We start from the raw sequence: 20,684 nt of genomic DNA, 5'->3' as shown, positions 1-20,684 counted from the left end.
TAACAATTGGTACGACTTGAAGTAGGGTGAAAACTCAGGTGAAGTCGACTTCACGTGAAGTTGATATCTAAAAGTTGTTAGATAAAAATTTAGTCAAATCAGTCAAATCATTCGACGGCTCTCAGATATCAACTTCACGTGAAGTCAACTGCACATGAGTTTCTAGCTTGAAGTAGACACAATTGTCATCATTTTAACAATTGTAAAGGATGGCATCCAAGTAAAGCAAAATAAAGGTGTGATTTGAAAAGCTTAAAGACTTATAACCATAATGTTGATGGGAAATAAATATGTATGTGAAGTGAAATTCATGAAGATAAGTGATGTTTGGATGATCATAATAATGAGCATTTTTGAAATAGAGGGAGACATAATCCATTTGCCCTTGAAAAAATTTAGATGCCCTTCTGCATTATCCTCTCCAAACCATAGCTTTAATTTTTCCTAATCTAATTCAGCAAGGGACAACTAATCGACAAGAAGAAAATGAAAAGCAAATTGTTATAATTCATTATTTCATTGTATGCAATAGTTAGCCATTTGGAAATATTGATTAAAATAAACAACATGTGGAACTGTAGAAATAGTTGTAACCACTGACCATTTTCAAGTTAATTTGGAAAATCTTGGTCCTTTTCTCTGTCAAATCTATAAACAAAAACTACCATTTTTCATAGCCTAGTGAATTCTTAAACTGTCCCTAGCTCATGTTACAAATTAATCAGTGCAAAACATTCTTACACAACTTTGTGAATAAATGAAACCTATGATTGTAGTTAAGTGATTATTAACAAATTCTTAGTATCATGAGGGAATGGAACAGAATTTATGAAGACCTTGCTAAGTTGGTCCATTAAGACTGATTGGAAACACAAGCACATGCACATTTCATATGTTTTTATTTTATTTGAAACAAACTTAATTGTCGTTTGTCTTGTCAAGGCAACAAAAGATGATGACATAAACATGAATGTCTCTTTCATGAAGTTGCTTTAGTTACCTGATATGGAAGATTAAGGGTTCAATTAAGTTAATCTATGGAGTTCAATTAAGATAATCCATCCGGAAAGTGTTGATTGAGAGAGGAAGAATCAGCTTGAATAACAAGGCAAAATAATAGTTTTATTAATATCTTGGCGTATAATCCCATCAATTATAAAAAGGTTTGTCTGGTTGAAATGTTCCTTTGTACCCCATATTTGAATAATTACAATTTCACCTTTAGCTTTGTAGTGGGAAAATGATAGTCAACTTTATCACTACAATTACATTATTACTTTTGATTTTGGGAGAGAGCTTATGCCTCCACATGAACTATTTGAGATTCTAATTGGCCATTTTGTTACAGTGATTATGTCTTCTCAATCAATCTGATCTCAAACTTTTATTAGAGCCTTAGCAAAAATCCACAACATAATTTCATTACAAGGGTCTAATCAAACTCAAGAAAAGAACAACTAGTAGTGCCACACATTGGACAATGATCCTTGGATCTAGCACTCATATAGTTACTTTATAATACAAACTCAATACATATTTTTAGCCAGCTACTACTTTATGTCCCTTGATCATCCATGACTATGACCTTTCTACACATAATCTCATCATCTAATTGATTGTTTTCATTGTCATCTTTTATGATTATTGATTCCAAGTCAAGAATATCTATGCTACGGTTTCCATACTCTTCATATATCCATATTACTTCATAGTTCATATATAAGTGGACATAATATATGGTAAATTTTCCAATCAACAATAGATTTCAAGGATGGGCTTGGCTTTGTTAATGAAGGATTTCCAAGCCCATATATTATTTGGGTCTTGACATGACATAGTCCATGTCTTAATATGAGAGAGAGAGAGAGAGAGAGAGAGAGAGAGAGAGAGATTATGATGCTGCCACTTTTCTCCTGTTTCTATAACTAGTGGGAACTGGGAAGTGGGGTTAACATATTTGCCATGGTCTCTTACCAAAAAACATGTAGATATTATTTCATTAAAGCCAAAGAATGATAATAAGATATCTGAGTGGAACATTAGAAAGATAGTTGAATATGTTTAGGCCACAAGAGGATGTACATGTAACATGTAATTAATATGGTCTGTTCAAAGAGACTGAAATATCTGTGCTTCCCAAAGGTGTTATTGTGATGGCTCAACCTCAATCCTCTGTTCTGTGCTCTCTGCATTAGAACTTGCAGAGATGCTTATAGTAAAAATTATAAGTAAAAATTCAACATGAAGGGACATATTTATAGTCATCACTCACGCTTACTAGTCGAATTTATCAGTCACAAGGTTATCTGTTTTCGTGGCATCCACAGCTCTGCCGTCGTTAGCCTGAGAGGCAGAGGGTTCAACCCTGCCGGCTGCTGCTGCTGCTTCACACTACCAAGCAAAAACAATTACAAACATCAATAATTGTATGACAGACAACAAACAATATTCATGAAAATCACTTTCCAAGAAATATGTGTATAAGACCACAAGAAATCTTTCAGTAAAGACACCTGTTTTGTAGTCTGACTCGTCGAGTTACAACCATTGGTGTTCTGCATAATTGGCATTGGATCCTTTTGGTTAGATGCTGAAGCTGGATTCTCAGTTTCTGTAAGTCCTGCTGTTCCGCAAGCATTTGGTCGTAAGGCTGGTGAGTTTGCAACAGGCTCTCCCTGATAAGAAAACATTGGAGCACACGGCATAGTTGGAATTGGAAGTCCCTGGCTAGGCAGGCCAAACACTGGAGGATTTGATCTTCCCATCCCATGTAATGCAGAGGGTCCGGGCATAGGTGCGGCCGGAGGATGAGTTCTGTGCATTTGGGGCACCTGAATCATTGGGAATCTAGAAGGTCCACCATTCATGTCAGGCATACCCATTCCATAACCCATTCCCAACCCCATCTGCATGCCAACGCCCATCGGAGAAAAGGAAGCCATTGGTGGATGCATGTGCTGCATTCCTGCAGGTAACATCATTGGAGGCATATACAAACCAGCTCCCATTGACATAATCTGCATAAAACAGATCTGAATCAATCTTATGCTATCACTAAATCATATATAATCTGAAAAGCTGGAGTTGAAGGGGAGAGAAAGAGTACTTGAACTTGGAGTTGAAGTGTTTTGAGATACTCGATTGCCTCGTCCAGCATTGAAGCTTTGTCCACCTGATACAAACAAAGTCAGCTAAACCATTTATGAGGAAACTAGAAGAGATTTTACATATTGGTAACCACATGATAGCATCTATGAAAAATTAAAAGTTTTGGTGGTAAGCAAAAGCCATTGATCACTGCAATTGGTTTATGTTCAAGGTATTGAACTTTAGCTTCTTCTTTTTTTATGAATTTTAGTGAGGGCATGCTTGATATTCAATTTGAGAACTGAACCTTCCAAACAAAAGTGAAGCTTAAATATTGACATCTATTGCTGTCATTCTATAATATTTTTGCTTCAAGTTAAAATTCTTAGTGATAATAAACATTCTATTATGCTTATGAAAATTCTCTGGTCCGCATAACAAAAGTGAAAATGAAAGAGTAAACCTTATTGCAGTTTGGTATGAGATCTTGCAATGCACGCATCTTCTCATTGATCCTGTCTCTTCGCCTCTGTATAAGTAGAAGATCACAATGATAATCATACAGATCACAAGCAACAAAACATATGCTACAGATGGAAAATTTGTTGTTTATTTGCAACAGTACACAATTGCCATAGGGTCTTCACTCACCCTTTCAGATAGATTATGTACTTCGGCTGAACGACTTCTCTTAACACCTCGTGTTGGACCTGCCTTTTTAACACCCACTGATTCTTCCTCAACATCCTATAAGTAAAAGAAATTTAATTTTTGGTTAATAGAGAATAACTGTCAACATGGGTATGATAATAAGTAAACATGTATGGAAGTGCAATTCTAGAACATTAACTTCACTGTGGCACTCAGAGTCCTCTGTTTCTTGTCTTTTTCGCTTCAAACTTTGGTTTGGGTTGCCTGAAATTCTCTCTGCGCCATTGCCAGAGCAAACGGATGAAGAGGCTACTGCAGGCTCCATATTTTTTACAACAGCTTCCTCTCCTTTATTGGTACTTTCACAAAGAAGTAGATTGGAACTTTGATAAATCTTTGACACATCTTCTTTTCGAGGAGGATCAGATTGCCTCAAAACAGTAGCATTCACTTCAAGAGATTTTGGCTCCAATTGCTTCAAATCAGCCTTAGAGGGCTCCAATTGCTTCAAATCAGCCTTAGAAGGCTCCACAATCTTCAGCTCGTGCACAGCGGATTGTTTCGGATGTTCGCCACTAAAACCAGCTTTTGTTAATTCAGGAGGATTGCTTGCGGTCGCAGAAGCATCTTTATTTTTGTTTTCAATACCATCTGATCTTGATGAAGACAACCCAATGTTCTGAAGATTAGCCTTCACAATAGCAGCAGGTCTAGCGAAATGGGAGAAGTTCATTATAGTGGAACTACTGCTGCACATAACCTGATCTTGCTTATCCAACTTTAACCCAGAAAAACCACTTGAAGCAGATGGGAAAATCTGAGCCAGTTCCCCACAAGGTACTTGATGAGTAGGGTTACTACCATTATTCTCTGTTATCTCTGATGCTTTGGACCTAACAGATGCAAATGATCCTTGACATTGATATGATGATGGTTGGCAAAATTGACTTGTGCTAGGTTTGGGTCTAGGGATCTCAATCTCTCCTTTAGCCATAACCGAAAAGTCCTTGTTAAGGATCCCTTGTTCTGAACCAAAAGCATGGCGCGCATAGTTCTTGTGAGAGTCCCTAAGTACCTGATTGGAATTGCTTCTTTTGTCCAACAAAGAGAGGTTATTTAAGGGAAGGATTTCATGCATGGTGACCCCAGAGAGTTCATGTATGAAATCAGAACCATAGTCATGTGGCAAAGATTCATCCATTCCATAATTCAACCAATGTATCACGTCTTCGTCTTCAGCAGATGGAGCCGGCATTCTAATCTCATTGAGTCCACTTTCTGAATCCCCAAACTTCCCCATCCTCATCATATTAACATTATTGTTACCATTACCATATCCCACTACATCCCTATGTTGAAGACCCTTGGGACAATGAGATGTTAAACTCTTACAAGTTGGACTCTTTCTACCTCTACTACTTGACTGACCCTGCATTGAAATCTGACCATTTTCCCAAACAAGTTCATAGAAATCACTCTCTGGTCTGCATTCAATTCAACAAAACACAAATACAAACCAAAAGGGTGAACAACAAACATCTAATCAAGTGCAATTCAGACATGAACATAACTTAATTGAACTTACGCGGTTGAATGATCAGATGCACTTGTGCTATTGATCTCTTTAGAACAATCAAGCTTCTCCTTGGCCTTGCGGTACAACTCATGCAGAGGCATCATGAATTGAAGGATTGTGATGTAAAAAAAAGGGGGGACTGTTAAGTTTTAAGAACCAAGGAACTGAGACACTAATAATAATATTGTGATTGTGGCTTCCGACATAATACTATACTATGATAACTGGGAACCACCTTCGACAACCCAAATAATAATACATGAAAGCTTGACGCAAGCCCCACTACTACACTGTGAGAAACAACCTACGCTAATTATGACTATAAAAATATGAAAAGATAAATAGAAACAACAGTGATAAGTTTTTGCCCCAAATATAATCTTTCTTTTTAATGGGCACAGTCCTTATCAGGAAACAAAAGCTATATATATAATACAAAATTAATAATAGAGAAGAGGATCAGTCAAACAAATTCTTTTAATGGCTATATCATCCACAAAACTTGTCAAATAAAGTAAGGACCATGTCAACAATTTAAAAAGATTCGATCTTATTATCATTATTATTATATATTATACTAGTATATTAAACACTAATCAGCGTCCGGTTCTGAAAACTCCAATAACAAGTGAAGCTTCAGAGCAGAGAGCACCCAGTAAGCTGCGAGTAAAAATCCTCAACTGGGTATAAAAAAAGTAACAAAATTTGGTGTAAAGAACAAAAATTTCTTAGTCCAAAGGAAGAGTTCTAATTTGAGAGTTCTTGAGTGTGTGAGAGCTCAGAAGAAGAGGAAACCAAAATATTGGGAGAGAAACAATGGAAGAAGGAAGCGAAATAGTTGGAGAAGAAAATTGAGGAGTAAATAGTGATCATCACTCGTCAACACGACCAAATGCAGAGTCAGAGAGGAAAGAAGAGAAGAGGAGAGAGAATTAGAAATGGAATTGATTCAGGTTGCTTTCTAACCATGGTTAAGTGTTAACCCCTTACTAACCTCGCTTGGTTTTTTCTGCGGGCCCTTTCCTCACTTCAAAATTTTGGATTAGCCTCTTCTGATTCTTGCGGAAGAAACTACATCCCAAAAAGCTTGTACATGTGTTTAAAATCTTAAACTCTATTAAATCTAAATAGTTGATAAAATAAAAAATATTCTCTAGTTTTATATGCGTAGTTAGAGAACCCAAATTCCAAAGGGTGAAAATTCAGGTGCAGCCGTAAAGTTGATAGTTGACGGTTGTTAAATGATTTAATTGATTTGACTAAATTTTTATTTAACGATTTTCCGTTATCAATTTCATGTGAAGTTGACTGTGTCTGTACCTGAGTTTTCACTGTTCCAAAATTAACAAAAGCTTATCTTTTATTTTTCAAACATTTTTAGTGTGCTAAAATTTTACTTATAATTATTTTTATTTGAAAATCATTAGAAGATTTGATTGTGAATCTTTACCTTTTATTATATAATTCTTTATTAATACGGTATAATTAGAAAACTAAAATTTGTGTCCTTTTAGGTACAAAAAGAATTAATATCATATAATAGATGGGAGAGGATTGAATAATATAATAATAAGAGTTCTGTGAAGGGACAACGTAGAATTGTTACATCTCCAATTTGCGAATGACACGATCTTATTTTGTTCACAGGAAGTGGAGACACTGGTGATTTATAAGAGGCTCCTGCATTATTTTGAGTTGATGTATGGCCTGGGTATTAACTTTGAGAAGTCGAGCCTAATTCCAGTTAAATGTGAGAAGGAATGGGTCTTGAATATGTGTGATTTGTTGGGATGTGCTGAAACGATGTTACCTGTCAGGTACTTAGAAATTTTTCTTGGCGCTAATCCTCGGTTGGTGAAGATCTGGAAACCAATCATAGATAAGGTGGAAGACAAGCTGAGCTTATGGAAAGCTAAATTTCTTAACAAAGCGGGTAAGTTGGTACTCATAAAATCTGTCCTCAATAGCCTACCAATTTACTACTTAAACTTGTATAAGATGTCAAAGGCGGTTGTAGAAAAGATAATTGGACTGCAGAGAATGTTCTTATATGGAGTAAAGAAGATGGAAAAAATGGGATACCACTGGTGAAATGGGAGGTAGTTCAAGCTCCCAAAAAACTAGGTGGCTTGGGGGTGGAAGATGCGTTAATTAGAAATGCGTCACTTCTATTCAAGTGGTGGTGGCGCTTCTCAAAGGAGGACTGCCCGCTTTTAAAGAAGGTTGTATGCTCTTATAATCAGTTGGACCCAACTGTAATGTTGTCAAACCAGCGTTTGCCATCAAAAGGAGGTCCGTGAAAAGATATTTTCCAGCTGAATATTAAGGAGCACCAAGTAAGAGATATGATGATTCGTGGGTTGTCCATGGAAGTGGAAAACGGCAGAAGCACTCGTTTTTTGGAGGATACTTGGTTACAAGGTTGATCATTGAAAGATTATTTTCCGAAACTCTTCTCTGTTTCAAATCAACAAAGATTGGTAATAGGGGACTGTGGGTTTTGGGATGGGTTAAAGTGGGTATGGAACTTCTAGTGGAGGAGGGAACTCTTCCAATGGGAGGTGAAGTTGCTCAATCAGCTTCGCGACTGGTTATGTGTTGTAAGATTATCGGTTGATAGAGCGGATTCAGTTGTATGAAAATTTGACAAACAATGTGTTTTTTCTACTAATTCTTTTGTGCAGGTATTGCAGAAAGAGACTCTTTCAGAGGTCATTACAAACTACAGTTTCACTAGTTCCATTTGGAGAGGATTGGTTCCTCCAAGAGTTGAACTATTTGCATGGTTTGTTTTAGTAGGAAGGGTCAACACAAAGGAAAGGCTGAGTAGATTCGGCATTATTAATTAAAATGACAATATATGTGTGTTGTGCAAAAAGGACATAAAATCAGTTCATCATTTATTTTTTGCCTGTGAATTTACGTGGCAAGTGTGGTGTACTTGGTTGACGCGTGCTGATAGAGTTTGGACTGCTTCGGGGATCGTTAAAGAGTTTTATGAGAGTTGAACTGAAGTACCAGGTGACAAGTCTAAGCAAAAGAAATGGCTGATAGGATTCTGTGCAGTTATTTGGAACATTTGGTTAGAGCGGAACAACAGAGTTTTCCAGAGAGTAGAGACAAATGTTGAAGGTGTTAAGATTATGTCCTTCTTGAATTATAGGGAATGGTATCGAGTTGATCCGTTTGGTTGTTGATGGCAATGTCGGAGATGACAACGGATTATACATTGTTATTTGTGTTTATGTCTTGTTTTGTTATGCTTTCCTTTCTATTCCACTTTATTGTATTGAGCTCCCTTTGTTAAAAAAAAATAATAAGAGTTATGCTATGTGTACATCAAAATCAATCACTAAAGTCAGTTACTAGTATAAAATACATACTGAAATACAAATATATATTGAAAATAAATTAAACCTCTCATGTATTTGTATATAAATATATTGGTGGCTGATTTTAGTAACTGATTTTGACGTACGAATAACATTTTTATAATAATAAATATGTTGTCCATAAAGAAAATTAAATTTTCTTTTTCCCCATGAACATGCAAGAATCTTTCTTCATAATTTCTGTGGTTGTTTTGTTAGGTTATTGCCCTAAATGGCGAGTAGATTTGGCATAGTGCCATGACCAGAATTGGATGAGAAGCGTCTACGTCCCTACTCAATGTACTTGAAAGAAAGAAAGAAAGAAAGAAAGAAAGAAAGAAAGAAGGATCGGAGAGTGCATGTTTCGTTGATGATGCTTACATTTCATGGTTCACTCTTTTGTATATATTATCTTTGTAATTAGTTTGGTAAAGGTTTGGCGTTAATAATTGTGGTGGGTTCATTGTTTTGTGTGAGTGCATCTATCTCTCTATCTATCTATAATTCAACGTAACACAGCAAAATCATGTGTGCATAATTATAACCTGTATGGACGGTTGGCCCATCTTTGCACGGATAAGTTTTATTAAATAATAATAACAAAGATTTGGTTTAAATTTCAAAAACCGGGGCTTAAGAAATTAATAAAATCATTGACATTTATGCATCTCAATCCTTGTTAATATATTGTAAGCAATTCAAGCTTTGCAATAATCATGAAGGCTCTGGTGTCCTTTTTCCCTTTTGTGATGAGCTTTTGATTTGTTGTTAAAAAAAAAGGTCCCAACACAATCATTTAAAATTAAGGACATGATTAAATATCAAATACTACAAGGTTAGAGAAAGTTTTGATAATTGCGTACCATATTATAATACTAATAATTGTCTAATAGGCAAATTTTAATTATGGACATTATATTACATATTTATCCATACTATACACTTACATACCCAATATTTTTAAAGAGTTTTTATCAACCACTTAGTCTTGTCAAAATTTAAATTCAAATACAGTGTATTAAAAAACATGCTAATATATCATCTTAACTCCATTTCAGCTATGCGGACACTTTCAACTTTAAAATATGAGATAAAGTAGGACCACCTAAACAAATTAAAGAAGCTTGCCAAGAAGGGATAATTAATATATAGAACTGAATTAGGGAATAAACTAAGTATAAGTCAATGAGATATATGTCAACTTAAGTATTTGTATATTTGCTTGTCCTTTAAAATTAAAGGAGAGCAACTAATATTTATTATATGTTTTATCTTAAAAAAAAAAACGATTCGGTGCATAAATATAACAGGATTTAAAAAAGAATTACATCCAAAAAATTTAATTAAGCTTAATCTAAGAAAAAATAAAAAATTATCTATATTTATTTTTATATAAAATTAATAATTAAAAATTATTAAATAATAATTTGATAAAATATATTAAATTATCTAACTATTTTTAAATATTAACTTCGCTCAAAAATAATTAAAGATGAGTTTTCACTTTTATTTTTTCTTTTTCTTCTCTAAATTGTCGAATAGCTAAGTTTGACTGATAGCTTTTTTGGATGAGTTATTGTTTTGATCATCATCGTTTGAGTTAAATCTTAATTTGATCCTTAATTTTTTAAATGTATTATTTCAGTTTAAAAATTTTTTAAACAAATTTAATATTATCTTACTATTAAATTTGATTCGAATAATTAATAAAGAATTTTTTATATTAATAATCATTAATTGGTTAATTTTATTCACATACCAAAAATTAACCGTTATATTGACTTTTAAATATACTAATTGTTTGTGTTAAATTTAATTATAGAACAATATTAAATTTATTTAAAATTTATTAGAACTAAACTAAAACGTTTAAAATATTAAACATCAAATTAAAATTTAATCTAAATATTAAAAACCAAAATAATAATAACTTCTTTATCATATCATTCCAAGGTTACTTAACTTATGTAAGTGATATTTATTGACATAAAACAATAAGTTAAGAAGGCGTCGATGAACGTGTGAATAAGAGTGATTCAAAAAGTTTTCAGAAGAGCATAATTCCATCATTGACATACATTTATAAATTTTTTTTAAAATTCGTCCTTAATAGAAAAAGGGCAAAAAAGAAAAAGAAAAAAAAAAGGGAAAAGATGCTAGTTTTTGCGGCAAATCAAAATGGGGTAGATGAAGACTACAAGAGGAGTGGGTGGAGCCCATGAGAGATGGGCAGCGTCCACTTGGAGGCATCCTGAGCCCCAAGCCCATGTGGGCCCACATTTTGTAGGGCACTTGGCACCCTTGAAGCATATGCAAATGCAAAGATTAGATAGGGACGGAGACGGTGTTGAGTTGAAGAAAGAAACTCTGATCATTCGGCGTGGATTTCACGTGCATGGTTGAAATTCACGTGACTCTATTTTCTCTCCTTTCCAACTCGGATGGATGGATATATGCGCCACTGCCCTCTGCCACTCTCTTCTCTTCTTTTTCTGGCTCCTCATTTTCATCAAATCACTTGTACTTCCACACCCACAATGTCAGAACATGTTTTTCCATCAACATAGATACACTACAACAACATTCTGCTAATATCATCATCATCATGTAAATAATTAAATATAATATTCCTACATCATGGTTGAATGTGCATGTGCTGCATGCTCATCTGTTATTATTAGCTCATCATTTAGTGCCATCAAATTCAATATTCCTTCTTGTTTTTTTCTCATCTTTGCATTAATAAGCATGCACATAGATGATAGAACAATTAGCTCGCCAATGCTTGCTTTATCTGAATTTGAATCCAACCAACAGCTAATAATTGTTTTGATTCTTCATGTCATTGCTTACACAGCTAAAAAGACGCAAATGGGACACTTGAAAAGTATAAAATGTTAGATAATTCTATAATGAAGAGGATTTTGTGTGAAAAGAATAAAATAATATATAATTTATGTTAAAAAATTAATAAAAATAAAATAATACATTCTCCTAAATAAGTATTTAATTATCTATTAAAGAAAATCTTTAAAAGTTTTTATTGTAATTATTGCAGCTGATTAAAAACTTATTCGTTACTTACATAACATTTTCTTTTAAGAATATACTTGAGTTATACCTAAACTCTATTACTTCCACAAGTAAAGGGTAAAAGTACTAAATACTTTATCCTTCAATCAGTATTTCTAAAAAAATTAAAGGAATATTCTTTTGGGCATGTAAAAGTAAGATTATAATGAGAAGCAAAAAAATTATTCTATTCTGTTCTTTCACTTTTTATTTCTTCTATTTTCTCATTTTGACTCACTATTTGAACACATATTCTGTCTTTGATGGAATATTAAAAGACCATGCAAAGACACAACCTCTAGAAATTACCCATCTATTCTAACTCACTATATGAATATAACCCGCCAGCGGCCAGCCACTCCTTTCAGTAAAATACATAAGAAATTGTTTTTCCAAACTCTCTCGAATATCCAAGCAACAATAAGAGATACAAATTAGAGGTAAAAGAAATTAAAAGAAAAATTGTCATAATCTTATGAATCGTGATAGAGGATAATGTTAATAAATGGATTGGTTGGGTGAATGATTAAAAAGGAGGAGAAGCTGATAATGTATTGTAGTCTACTAGACACTAGTCTTTGACCCTAATAAATTGGACTTAAATACCAAGTTACTGCTTTACAATTTTTGCAGACAATTTATGTCTGCTTCTTTGCAGTTCTGCACATGACAGCCATTCCCATGTAACAACCACGGATTTTTTAAATACTAAATCTTAAATCCTTGCATGCCCAGCCAACAACACAGAACTGAGCAGGTGTTATCACTTATCAGCACTCTAATCTATGGTGCTATGAAACAACTAAACAAATATTCCGGTTGTCTCCTTACATATATATATACACACACATCATTACTGGAGAGATATAATAGTATAGTAATAACATGCTTAGGAACTAATAATGCTGATAAGACCAATATAGTTCTCTATCTACTGTATTAATCGCCCAAGAATGTCTAAGGTACAGGGACAGGGTGCTAAACTTTTTTATCAACCAAAATAAAAAATAATACATGTATTCTTGTGCATAAAGTATATATAAGAAAAGGAATGCCATGCATTACTGAAGACTGAAGAGAGAAACATCAGCATGGTAGCAATTATGTAATAAAATGCTAAAAAACTGTCATTTTTAAAAGGATGAAGTGCCCGTACGTATGCACGTTGTTATATATAGTTTCCTGCGTGCCCATAACGCTTTGATGATTGCAATCAAAAGCAAATAAATATTAAATAACTCAATTCAAAACAAATGACAGAAGCTGGTCAGGACACCTAGTACAATGCCATACTATCAACGATCCACGAGGAAAAACATAGGAAGAAAAATCTGAAAAGATTTTCTGAGCTGTCACGCTACTACAGTCAGAAGTATTGGTGGGTCGTTAATCAACAGTGACACCAAACGTAAGAAATAAATAAACCAACCAAGAATAACAAAATTCTAATTTAAACTTATTACATGTATATTAAAATTAGTCATTTATATAAAATATATATTAAAAATAAATTAAATAATATATATTTATATATAAATATACAACGATTAATTTTAGTATACAAATATAATTTTTAATTCTCCTTAGGTGGAAACATAACAATAAGAAATGATTTTTTTTATATGCTAGATGTATGCAGTCCAGCAATGCAACTTGATCACCTGACATAAAAGCAGGTTAAGATAAACATGGTTAATTTGGTTAGTTGAAAGAAACATACAAGAAGTAGCATGCTGCATGAGTACCTTTACCAAGCAGCGCCAGCTGTTTTTAATTTGTTACTTAGCAAATATAAGGCTCTCCATAGTTTGCAAGACTCCTAATTTGATCCAATGGAAGATCTTTACAAGGCGTGCCTAGCACTAACCAGTACATAAGAAAATTTCATATTCTCCAAGAACCAGACTCTTAAATCAAGCACGTCGTTCTTCCTTCTTTGGTTGCGAAAATTGCATTCTACTAATTGTCAATGGTTATGCATGTATTTTATATCATTGTACGTGTGAATGGTTTCTGATGTTTTCGACACTTCCATATTTGATTGTCATTTCTTTCCAGATGCCCTTGAAACAATATCCCTTCAACTATAAATCCTGAATCCTGTAACAACATAGCCACAATCGAATTTAATTTAAATTAGAATATGTGTATGGTGGGTCAATGGGAGAGAGCGTTGTAAACCATATCACGTAAAAAACTAAAAATAATTCATCTCGGTTGATTTCGTTACGTTAAAAGGAAGCTTTCCTTACAATTATAAACATTTGAATTAAGACATGAAAAAGATTGGCCATGCATCTCTGTCAGAAATCATTATAACTTCAGTATTATTCTTGAAACTAAGTGAAAAGGGAGCACACTGGAATCCCCCTGAATTAAGCAGTTCTGTTCATATGGTTAACATATGTTTCAACTTTCAGTCACCAATAATCTCTACACGAGCACAAGCCATTAGTGAATCGATGAAACCTATTGATATCTCTTACGATAATCTCTCTCTGAAAAATCTCCGAAGCAAACTTCATAACAGTATGACAATCACCACAAGTCCTCAAATTCTTCTTTATCCTTACAGAAGATCCAGCTGGGAGGACCAGAAGACCAAATGCAAGAGCTAATTTCTCACTGTGATACCACAAACTCTGCTCTTCAGACCCTTCTGCACTGTTGGTTGCAAACTGTGTCTTAGCAGCATATCCTCTCTTCTTTACCAACTCCTTTAGCTTCTGTAACATTTCATAGATCTCATCGGTCCTTGAATGTGACCTATCATTCACAGTGAATATAAAGGTCTTGTTCTTAACATCAATCCAGCTACATCCAGTCTCTTTCCTTACCCCCTTGATCCCCATCAATTGCCTGACCTCATTAGCTTTTTCCAACATCCCATGTCGTGAATAGATATTAGAAAGAAGCACATAGTTTCCTGGATTATCTGGTTCCAACTTGAATAGCTTGTCCGCAACCTCCCTGCCCATTTCAAGATTGCCGTACTTTCCGCATGCTCCAAGCAAAGCCCCCCAAGTTGATGAGTCAGGCTTGATTGGCATTGATTCAATGAACTTCCATGCTTCATCCAACCGCCCAACCCGACCAAGCAGATCAACCATGCAAGCATAATGTTCAAGCCCAGGTTCTATATTATGGATGTTATTCATGGAATTGAAGTACCTAAATCCATCTTCAACCTGTCCAGTATGGCTGCAAGCTGACAGCACAGAAACAAAAGTGATGTGCTCAGGCACAATTTCCGCTTTGAGCATGTCCTCAAATAACCCAATTGCTTCATTTGCGCAGCCATGTTGGTGGCAAACCGCTATCATAGCTGTCCAACAAACCACATTGCGATGCTCAGTTTCTTCAAATACCCGATAAGCATCAAACAAGTTCCCACATTTGCCATACATCATTACCAGTGAGCTCGATACACATGCATTTTTCACATGCCCAAGCTTTAATATCTGGTTGTGGATCAAGGTTCCTTGAGTTAAAGCAGCAATGCTGGCAGAAGCATGAAGAACAGAGGAATACGAAGCTTCATCTGGCAAGAAGCCTTCCCTCTTCATGGCCCTGAAATAGCTGCAAGCTTCCTCAAAGTGTTCACTGTGTACACATCCCATGATCATTACGTTCCAGGTAACAACATCTCTCTCTCCATCAGCATGGAACAACTTGGCCGCATCATCAAACAACCTGCATTTACTGTACATGTCCACCAACGAGTTCTTCACATAAACCAACACAAGTAAACCACGCTTCAAACCATTCCCATGCACCTGCTTGCCGAAATCCATGTCAACCACAGCAGCACAAGCAGCAAACACACTCGAAAAGCTAACCTGATCAGGAGGAAGCGAGGCCTGGCGGACAACCTCCCTAAAAATCCCAATAGCACGATGATACAAGTTATTTTTCAAAAACCCAACAATCAAAGAGTTCCAAGAGACAAGGTTTCTATGGGGCATTTCATCGAACAGCTTCTGTGCCAAATACATAGAGCCACACTTAGCGTACATGTCAAGCAAGGCACTAGCCACAAAGGTATCAGTGTCAAATCCATGTTTATAAACCAAAGCATGCAGTTGTTGGCCGTGGGTAACAAGGTTTGTGTGGGCGCAAGCGGGCAAGACGGCAGAGAATGTGTAATTGTTGGGATAAATGCCGGTGCATCTCATGCGGTTGAAGTAGGAGATGGCAAGGAATGGGTTGTTAAAACGCGAGAGGTAGGTGATGAGGGTGGTGAAAGTGACGACGTTGATGGAGGCGCGTGGGGTTGACGTAAAGAAGAGGAGGGAATGATGGATGGAACCGCATTTGGCGTACAGGAGGAGGAGGTTGTTGAAGAGTATAGGGTGGGAGGCGTAGTTGGCTGTGATGATTCGGGTGTGGATTTGCGTGGCGTGTTTGAGGTTCTTGAATTGAGAAGCATTGTTGATGACGGAATTGAGCTGATCCGGTGAGTGATGATATTCATGGAATTGCACTGCAAATTTGCTCCTTCTGCTAATAACATACTGTCTTAGTAGAAACCCAAGTTTCATTTCATAAAAGAGATACAAGGCTAGTAACTTAGAAGAACCACTAACCAACTAATTTGCTTTGTTTTGTTGTTGGGCCAGGCCTTATGATTTGGGCCTCGCCAAGGCCCAAGTAGAGAAGTGGCTACAGGCTACTGGCTTCTGGCTACCCCTTTGTTAATTAATTATCGTAAAGCAGAAGCAAAGAATGAAAGGGGGATTAAGGTGGTTTAAAGTTTAAACAGCATGGCATCATGTGAAGTGAACGTGTCGGCCGGGGGTGGCTGGCTGGGTGCATGTGGAGGAGATGGGAAGCTAATTAGTTAAGTTCATTCGCTTTCTCCCAGATCATTGCTTTCTTAGGAAGACTTTAATTTATACTTGTGCACATTGCACCATGCCGAGTAATAATACGAGAGAATAAATTCCATATGTCAATATATGCATGCACATGGAAGGAGGCAGTGGCAGCCAGCCCAGCCACCCACACGTGAATGACGTGATGGGATCAGGTTAAACCAATTCCTCCATTCTCGACTCCAGTTACTTCCTTCCTTCCTTTAATGCCGGCCGACCAAAAAGCCTTGCGCGTTCCCCCTATTTATCTCTTTCGCTTTTTTCAAAAATTAAAATATTGAAAGAGTTCTCAAAATTTATTATTTTTAGTTATTAATATTTAAAAAATATAAAATAAAATATATTATTAAATTAAAAAATATATTTAAAAATTTTAATTAATATAATTAAATAATAATTAAAAATAATAATTTACTATTTTATTTTTTTATATATTTTATATAGATAATTAATTTTCGACATGTCCTATGTTGCATCAAAACCTTCTAAAAATCTTGCAGCTAAACACATTTAATTGGCCGGGAAGATAAATATAAACTCCTTAAATAAATTGAAATCTTGCAAAGTTTTGTAGATAGAAATGAGATGTTACCAATATCTATGTATCTTAACGCCGGAGATAGAGATATCGTTAAAAATAAACACGAGATCCGTGTTATTCTGTTTTTTGTTTTATTGTATTTGGATGGGTCTTAATCGTACGAGCCACGTCTTAGCTGTTGCACTGTTTCTATCATCTCAAGAATCCATTACAAAATACAAAAGCTAGCCTTTCATTATTTTGTTTACAAGTTTTCTCTCCTAAGATGAAATTTGTCCTACTTTAATGCTAGGTTCAAATATTTAACCAATTATTTTACTAAAGATTTAGGATTTGCTAGGAAACTTTTAATCCTTATTTATCTACTATTTTGTTGGATGAAAAAAAGATAATTTCCAATATATTCTCAAAACCAATAAGTAAACTAACTTTGAAAAAGATTCAAGCTTTACGAATCTAATACAACTCAAATTAAGTCATGGAATTTAATAAATTGAAAAACTTTACAAAAGAAGATGCTTAATTAAATAAGTTTAATTTTAATACACTTATAAAAAAGCATTATACGATTAATTAAAATCATTAGATTCATGCATTTATAGGACTTTTTAAATTATGAATAGTAAAATAAAATATTATATATAACATTTACATAAATATAAAAAAATCGTATTAATTTTTAAAAGAATATAAAATAAATATTATAATTATTATTTTACAAAAAATATAAGAAAGAATAATGATAATTACTAAAAGAAATGAAATAAAATATTAAAATTATTAACAAATCTCAATATAATTAATTATTAAATATTAATTTATATATGATTGATTACATAATATTTTTCTAAAAAAATAGTGTGTAACACGTCAATATATTTAGCATAAAAATATAATCTGTTGTAGAATTAGAATTATTAAATTCTTGATTATTAATTATTAATGATTGATTCATTGAATCTCCAAAATATAAAAAAGTATTATAATAATAATAACTAAAAATATATGAAATGAAATATTAGAATATTACCGACAAAGTTTAACATTAATAATTATTAAATATTAATTTATGTATGGTTATTACATAATACTTTTATTAAAAAATAGTTTAAAAAATAACATGTTTAGCATCATAATACAATCTGTTGTAGATTATATAACAATGATAATGACTATTGATTATTAAAGAATCATAATAATAATTATTAAAAAATATAAAATAAAATATCAAAATTATTGATAAATTTTAATATAAATAATTATTAAATATTAATTTATACACAATTGATTATATAAATATTTATTTAAAAATTTATTGAAAAAAAATCCTTAGAGAAAATATAATTTGTTGTAAAATAATATAATAATTTAAGAAAGTACTAGATAAATAATGACTATCTTAAACAACATGAACAATCACTAATCAAATAAAAATACACTATGTTTTTAAATTATTCACTTAAATCTTAATATTAAAATAAATATCTGTATACTTAATAAAATAAATATTCAATATACCTATTATTTATATTGTTTAATATTTTTATTGTCTACCTATAATTTTTCAATAATTTATTGTTAAAATATGCATTTGCGAAAGTAAAGGTGCCACGTGCATGATAACGGCCTTGAATTAATCCGTTGCCTGCTTCATGCTATAAATATGGAACCTCCACATTCAGAGATAGCACTATCAAATACGAAATCTTCTCAAATACAAGCAGCAGAAGCAGTTATTATTGTAACTTAAGTTTAATCAAAAATGGCGGAAGGCACAGCCACCTGCATAGACATCCTCCTCGCCATCATCCTTCCTCCTCTTGGGGTCTTCCTCAAGTACGGCTGCCATGTACGTTTTCTTAATTAATTACCTTCCTTCTTATCACTCTCTCTTCTTAATTAATCATTACTTTAATTAACTCTCTTGTTAATTACTTGTGCAGGTAGAGTTCTGGATCTGTTTGGTACTCACCCTTTTTGGATATCTCCCTGGAATTATTTATGCTGTTTATGCTATCACCAAGTGATCATCATCTTTGGTACGTAATAATTTCTTTTCGATCCCTTTTTTTTTTTCAATTTTTTTACTTGCTTATTTTATTTAATAAAATTATCATAGATTTCAATTAATTATATGCTAAGCCTGTCTATAACATAAAATTGTAGCTTAGAAATAATTGAAGGCAAAAGCTATTACCTTAGAATAATGAAATTCAGAATCACGTCAGTCACTAGAATATGATTCTGATAAAAAGTAGAAATGGGAAAGGGACATGTAGGTCCAATAACTCCCACTAATTTGATGCTAAATAATGTTGATTAGGTGACTCTTGGGCCACTTGTAACCAACTTTGCTTTCTATTTTGTCAATAATATATATAATTAAGTTCCTTTAACAAGAAGTTGCTTACAAGGTAGGACATTTTACTTACCTTATGAAGATGAATTCATGTTTTGACAGGTGGCCAATGAACAGTATAGTTTTCAAGTGCATTCCGCGTGTTTCAGTTCAGATATTCCTGTTTTTCTGTAGCCGTTTGATCTTTGATGGGTTAATTAAAAAGTGATTCTTTTTTCTTCTTTTGTTTTATTCTCAGTGTATCACTGTCAATATCCCTTTTTTAGTGACGTGTTAATTAATTATTATTATTTTCCGTGCTTTATTTTGTTGTATGTAACAACCAAGAGTGGGACTTGATGTGGTCTCTAATCTCTCTATACTTGTTTGGAGTTTGGACAACCGAATGAATTGAAAGATAGTACTTGCTAGTCAGGGTCAATAATAATTTTGCTCCTCAATCCTAATTAACAATGTATTCATTTCATGTCAAAATGTTCTACTAGTTAGTTATCAATTATTATTTTCAAATTAATAAAATTGATTTATTCATCAATTATTATTCATTTATTCTCATTACACCTTATTATAATTAGTTGTTAGAACTCACATGGTTTATGCTTTGGCCATGTCCCGCAACCATAGCCAATGCAAAACATGAACAGGTTAAGGTGGACCATGCAATGATAATAACAGATATCGATCTTTTTAGTATCATTTATATCGGTCTTTTTCTTGAAAATAACTAAAGAAGCCGTTTATTTAATTTAACTACTCTCGTAAACATCGGCGAATCTTTCTTTTGGAGTCATAGCCCCCCAAAATTTTTGGAAAAAAACTTAGTAATTTTCTTACATGTAGTATTAGTTACTCAATTGATTCATATTTTTGTTTTTTTAAATCAAATATCTTAGAGAATTGGGTTTAAATCTATACTCAATTGTAATAATATACAATGTATTAGATTAATAGATGAGATGAACTTAAATAAAATTTTGACTAACTAAAACATTTAATTAAATAAATATAAAACCACAAAACCTTTTTAAAATGAAAAATGTTAGCCTACATTTTTAAATATTGATGACTAATTACTGGTTAAAAATAATAAATTCTGATTATTCTTTAGCATATTTTATAATGATAGTTATCAATATCTAAGAAAAAGGGATTG

The 20,684-nt window shown here is 33.5% G+C and overlaps 3 protein-coding genes across 4 annotated transcripts; 1 reads left to right on the top strand and 2 right to left on the bottom strand.

Moving 5' to 3' along the window:
- Positions 1-1,684: 1,684 nt before the first annotated feature.
- LOC130935687 (transcription factor PIF3-like) lies at positions 1,685-6,206 on the bottom strand. 2 transcript variants are annotated; one of them, XM_057865549.1, is made up of 8 exons: positions 5,324-6,206; positions 3,938-5,222; positions 3,739-3,834; positions 3,551-3,616; positions 3,107-3,172; positions 2,514-3,017; positions 2,273-2,391; positions 1,685-2,186 (listed from the first exon to the last, which is right to left on the bottom strand). In XM_057865549.1, the coding sequence occupies exons 1-7, from the start codon at positions 5,416-5,418 to the stop codon at positions 2,278-2,280; spliced, it is 2,226 nt and encodes a 741-aa protein (XP_057721532.1). In that variant the 5' UTR covers positions 5,419-6,206; the 3' UTR covers positions 1,685-2,186; positions 2,273-2,277. The 2 variants fall into 2 exon arrangements, with proteins under 2 accessions (XP_057721532.1, XP_057721531.1); XM_057865548.1 differs by having other exon boundaries at positions 1,690-2,391.
- Positions 6,207-13,316: 7,110 nt separating this feature from the next.
- Positions 13,317-16,606, bottom strand: LOC130933353 (putative pentatricopeptide repeat-containing protein At5g52630). The gene is made up of 3 exons (XM_057862942.1): positions 14,010-16,606; positions 13,503-13,857; positions 13,317-13,418 (listed from the first exon to the last, which is right to left on the bottom strand). Exon 1 carries the CDS (start codon positions 16,296-16,298, stop codon positions 14,178-14,180), a length of 2,121 nt encoding a protein of 706 aa, XP_057718925.1. The 5' UTR covers positions 16,299-16,606; the 3' UTR covers positions 13,317-13,418; positions 13,503-13,857; positions 14,010-14,177.
- Positions 16,607-18,794: 2,188 nt separating this feature from the next.
- On the top strand, positions 18,795-19,971 carry LOC130935716 (hydrophobic protein LTI6A-like). Its single transcript, XM_057865591.1, has 3 exons — positions 18,795-19,021; positions 19,116-19,211; positions 19,634-19,971. The coding sequence occupies exons 1-2, from the start codon at positions 18,935-18,937 to the stop codon at positions 19,197-19,199; spliced, it is 171 nt and encodes a 56-aa protein (XP_057721574.1). The 5' UTR covers positions 18,795-18,934; the 3' UTR covers positions 19,200-19,211; positions 19,634-19,971.
- Positions 19,972-20,684: the final 713 nt, after the last annotated feature.

The sequence above is a fragment of the Arachis stenosperma genome, chromosome 6, assembly GCF_014773155.1.
Source record: "Arachis stenosperma cultivar V10309 chromosome 6, arast.V10309.gnm1.PFL2, whole genome shotgun sequence".
In the NCBI taxonomy this organism is placed as follows: domain Eukaryota; kingdom Viridiplantae; phylum Streptophyta; class Magnoliopsida; order Fabales; family Fabaceae; genus Arachis; species Arachis stenosperma.
The sequence above is the reverse complement of the archived record's forward strand: the minus strand, read 5'-3'. Positions and strand labels throughout refer to the sequence as shown.

Coding starts and splice junctions, on each gene's coding strand:
- LOC130935687 (XM_057865549.1), bottom strand. CDS start 5,418: ATGATGCCTCTGCATGAGTTGTACCGCAAGGCCAAGGAGAAGCTTGAT. Junction 5,223..5,323: donor GCATCTGATCATTCAACCGC/GTAAGTTCAATT, acceptor AATTGAATGCAG/ACCAGAGAGTGATTTCTATG. Junction 3,617..3,738: donor TACATAATCTATCTGAAAGG/GTGAGTGAAGAC, acceptor CTACTTATACAG/AGGCGAAGAGACAGGATCAA.
- LOC130933353 (XM_057862942.1), bottom strand. CDS start 16,298: ATGAAACTTGGGTTTCTACTAAGACAGTATGTTATTAGCAGAAGGAGC.
- LOC130935716 (XM_057865591.1), top strand. CDS start 18,935: ATGGCGGAAGGCACAGCCACCTGCATAGACATCCTCCTCGCCATCATC. Junction 19,022..19,115: donor TCCTCAAGTACGGCTGCCAT/GTACGTTTTCTT, acceptor TTACTTGTGCAG/GTAGAGTTCTGGATCTGTTT.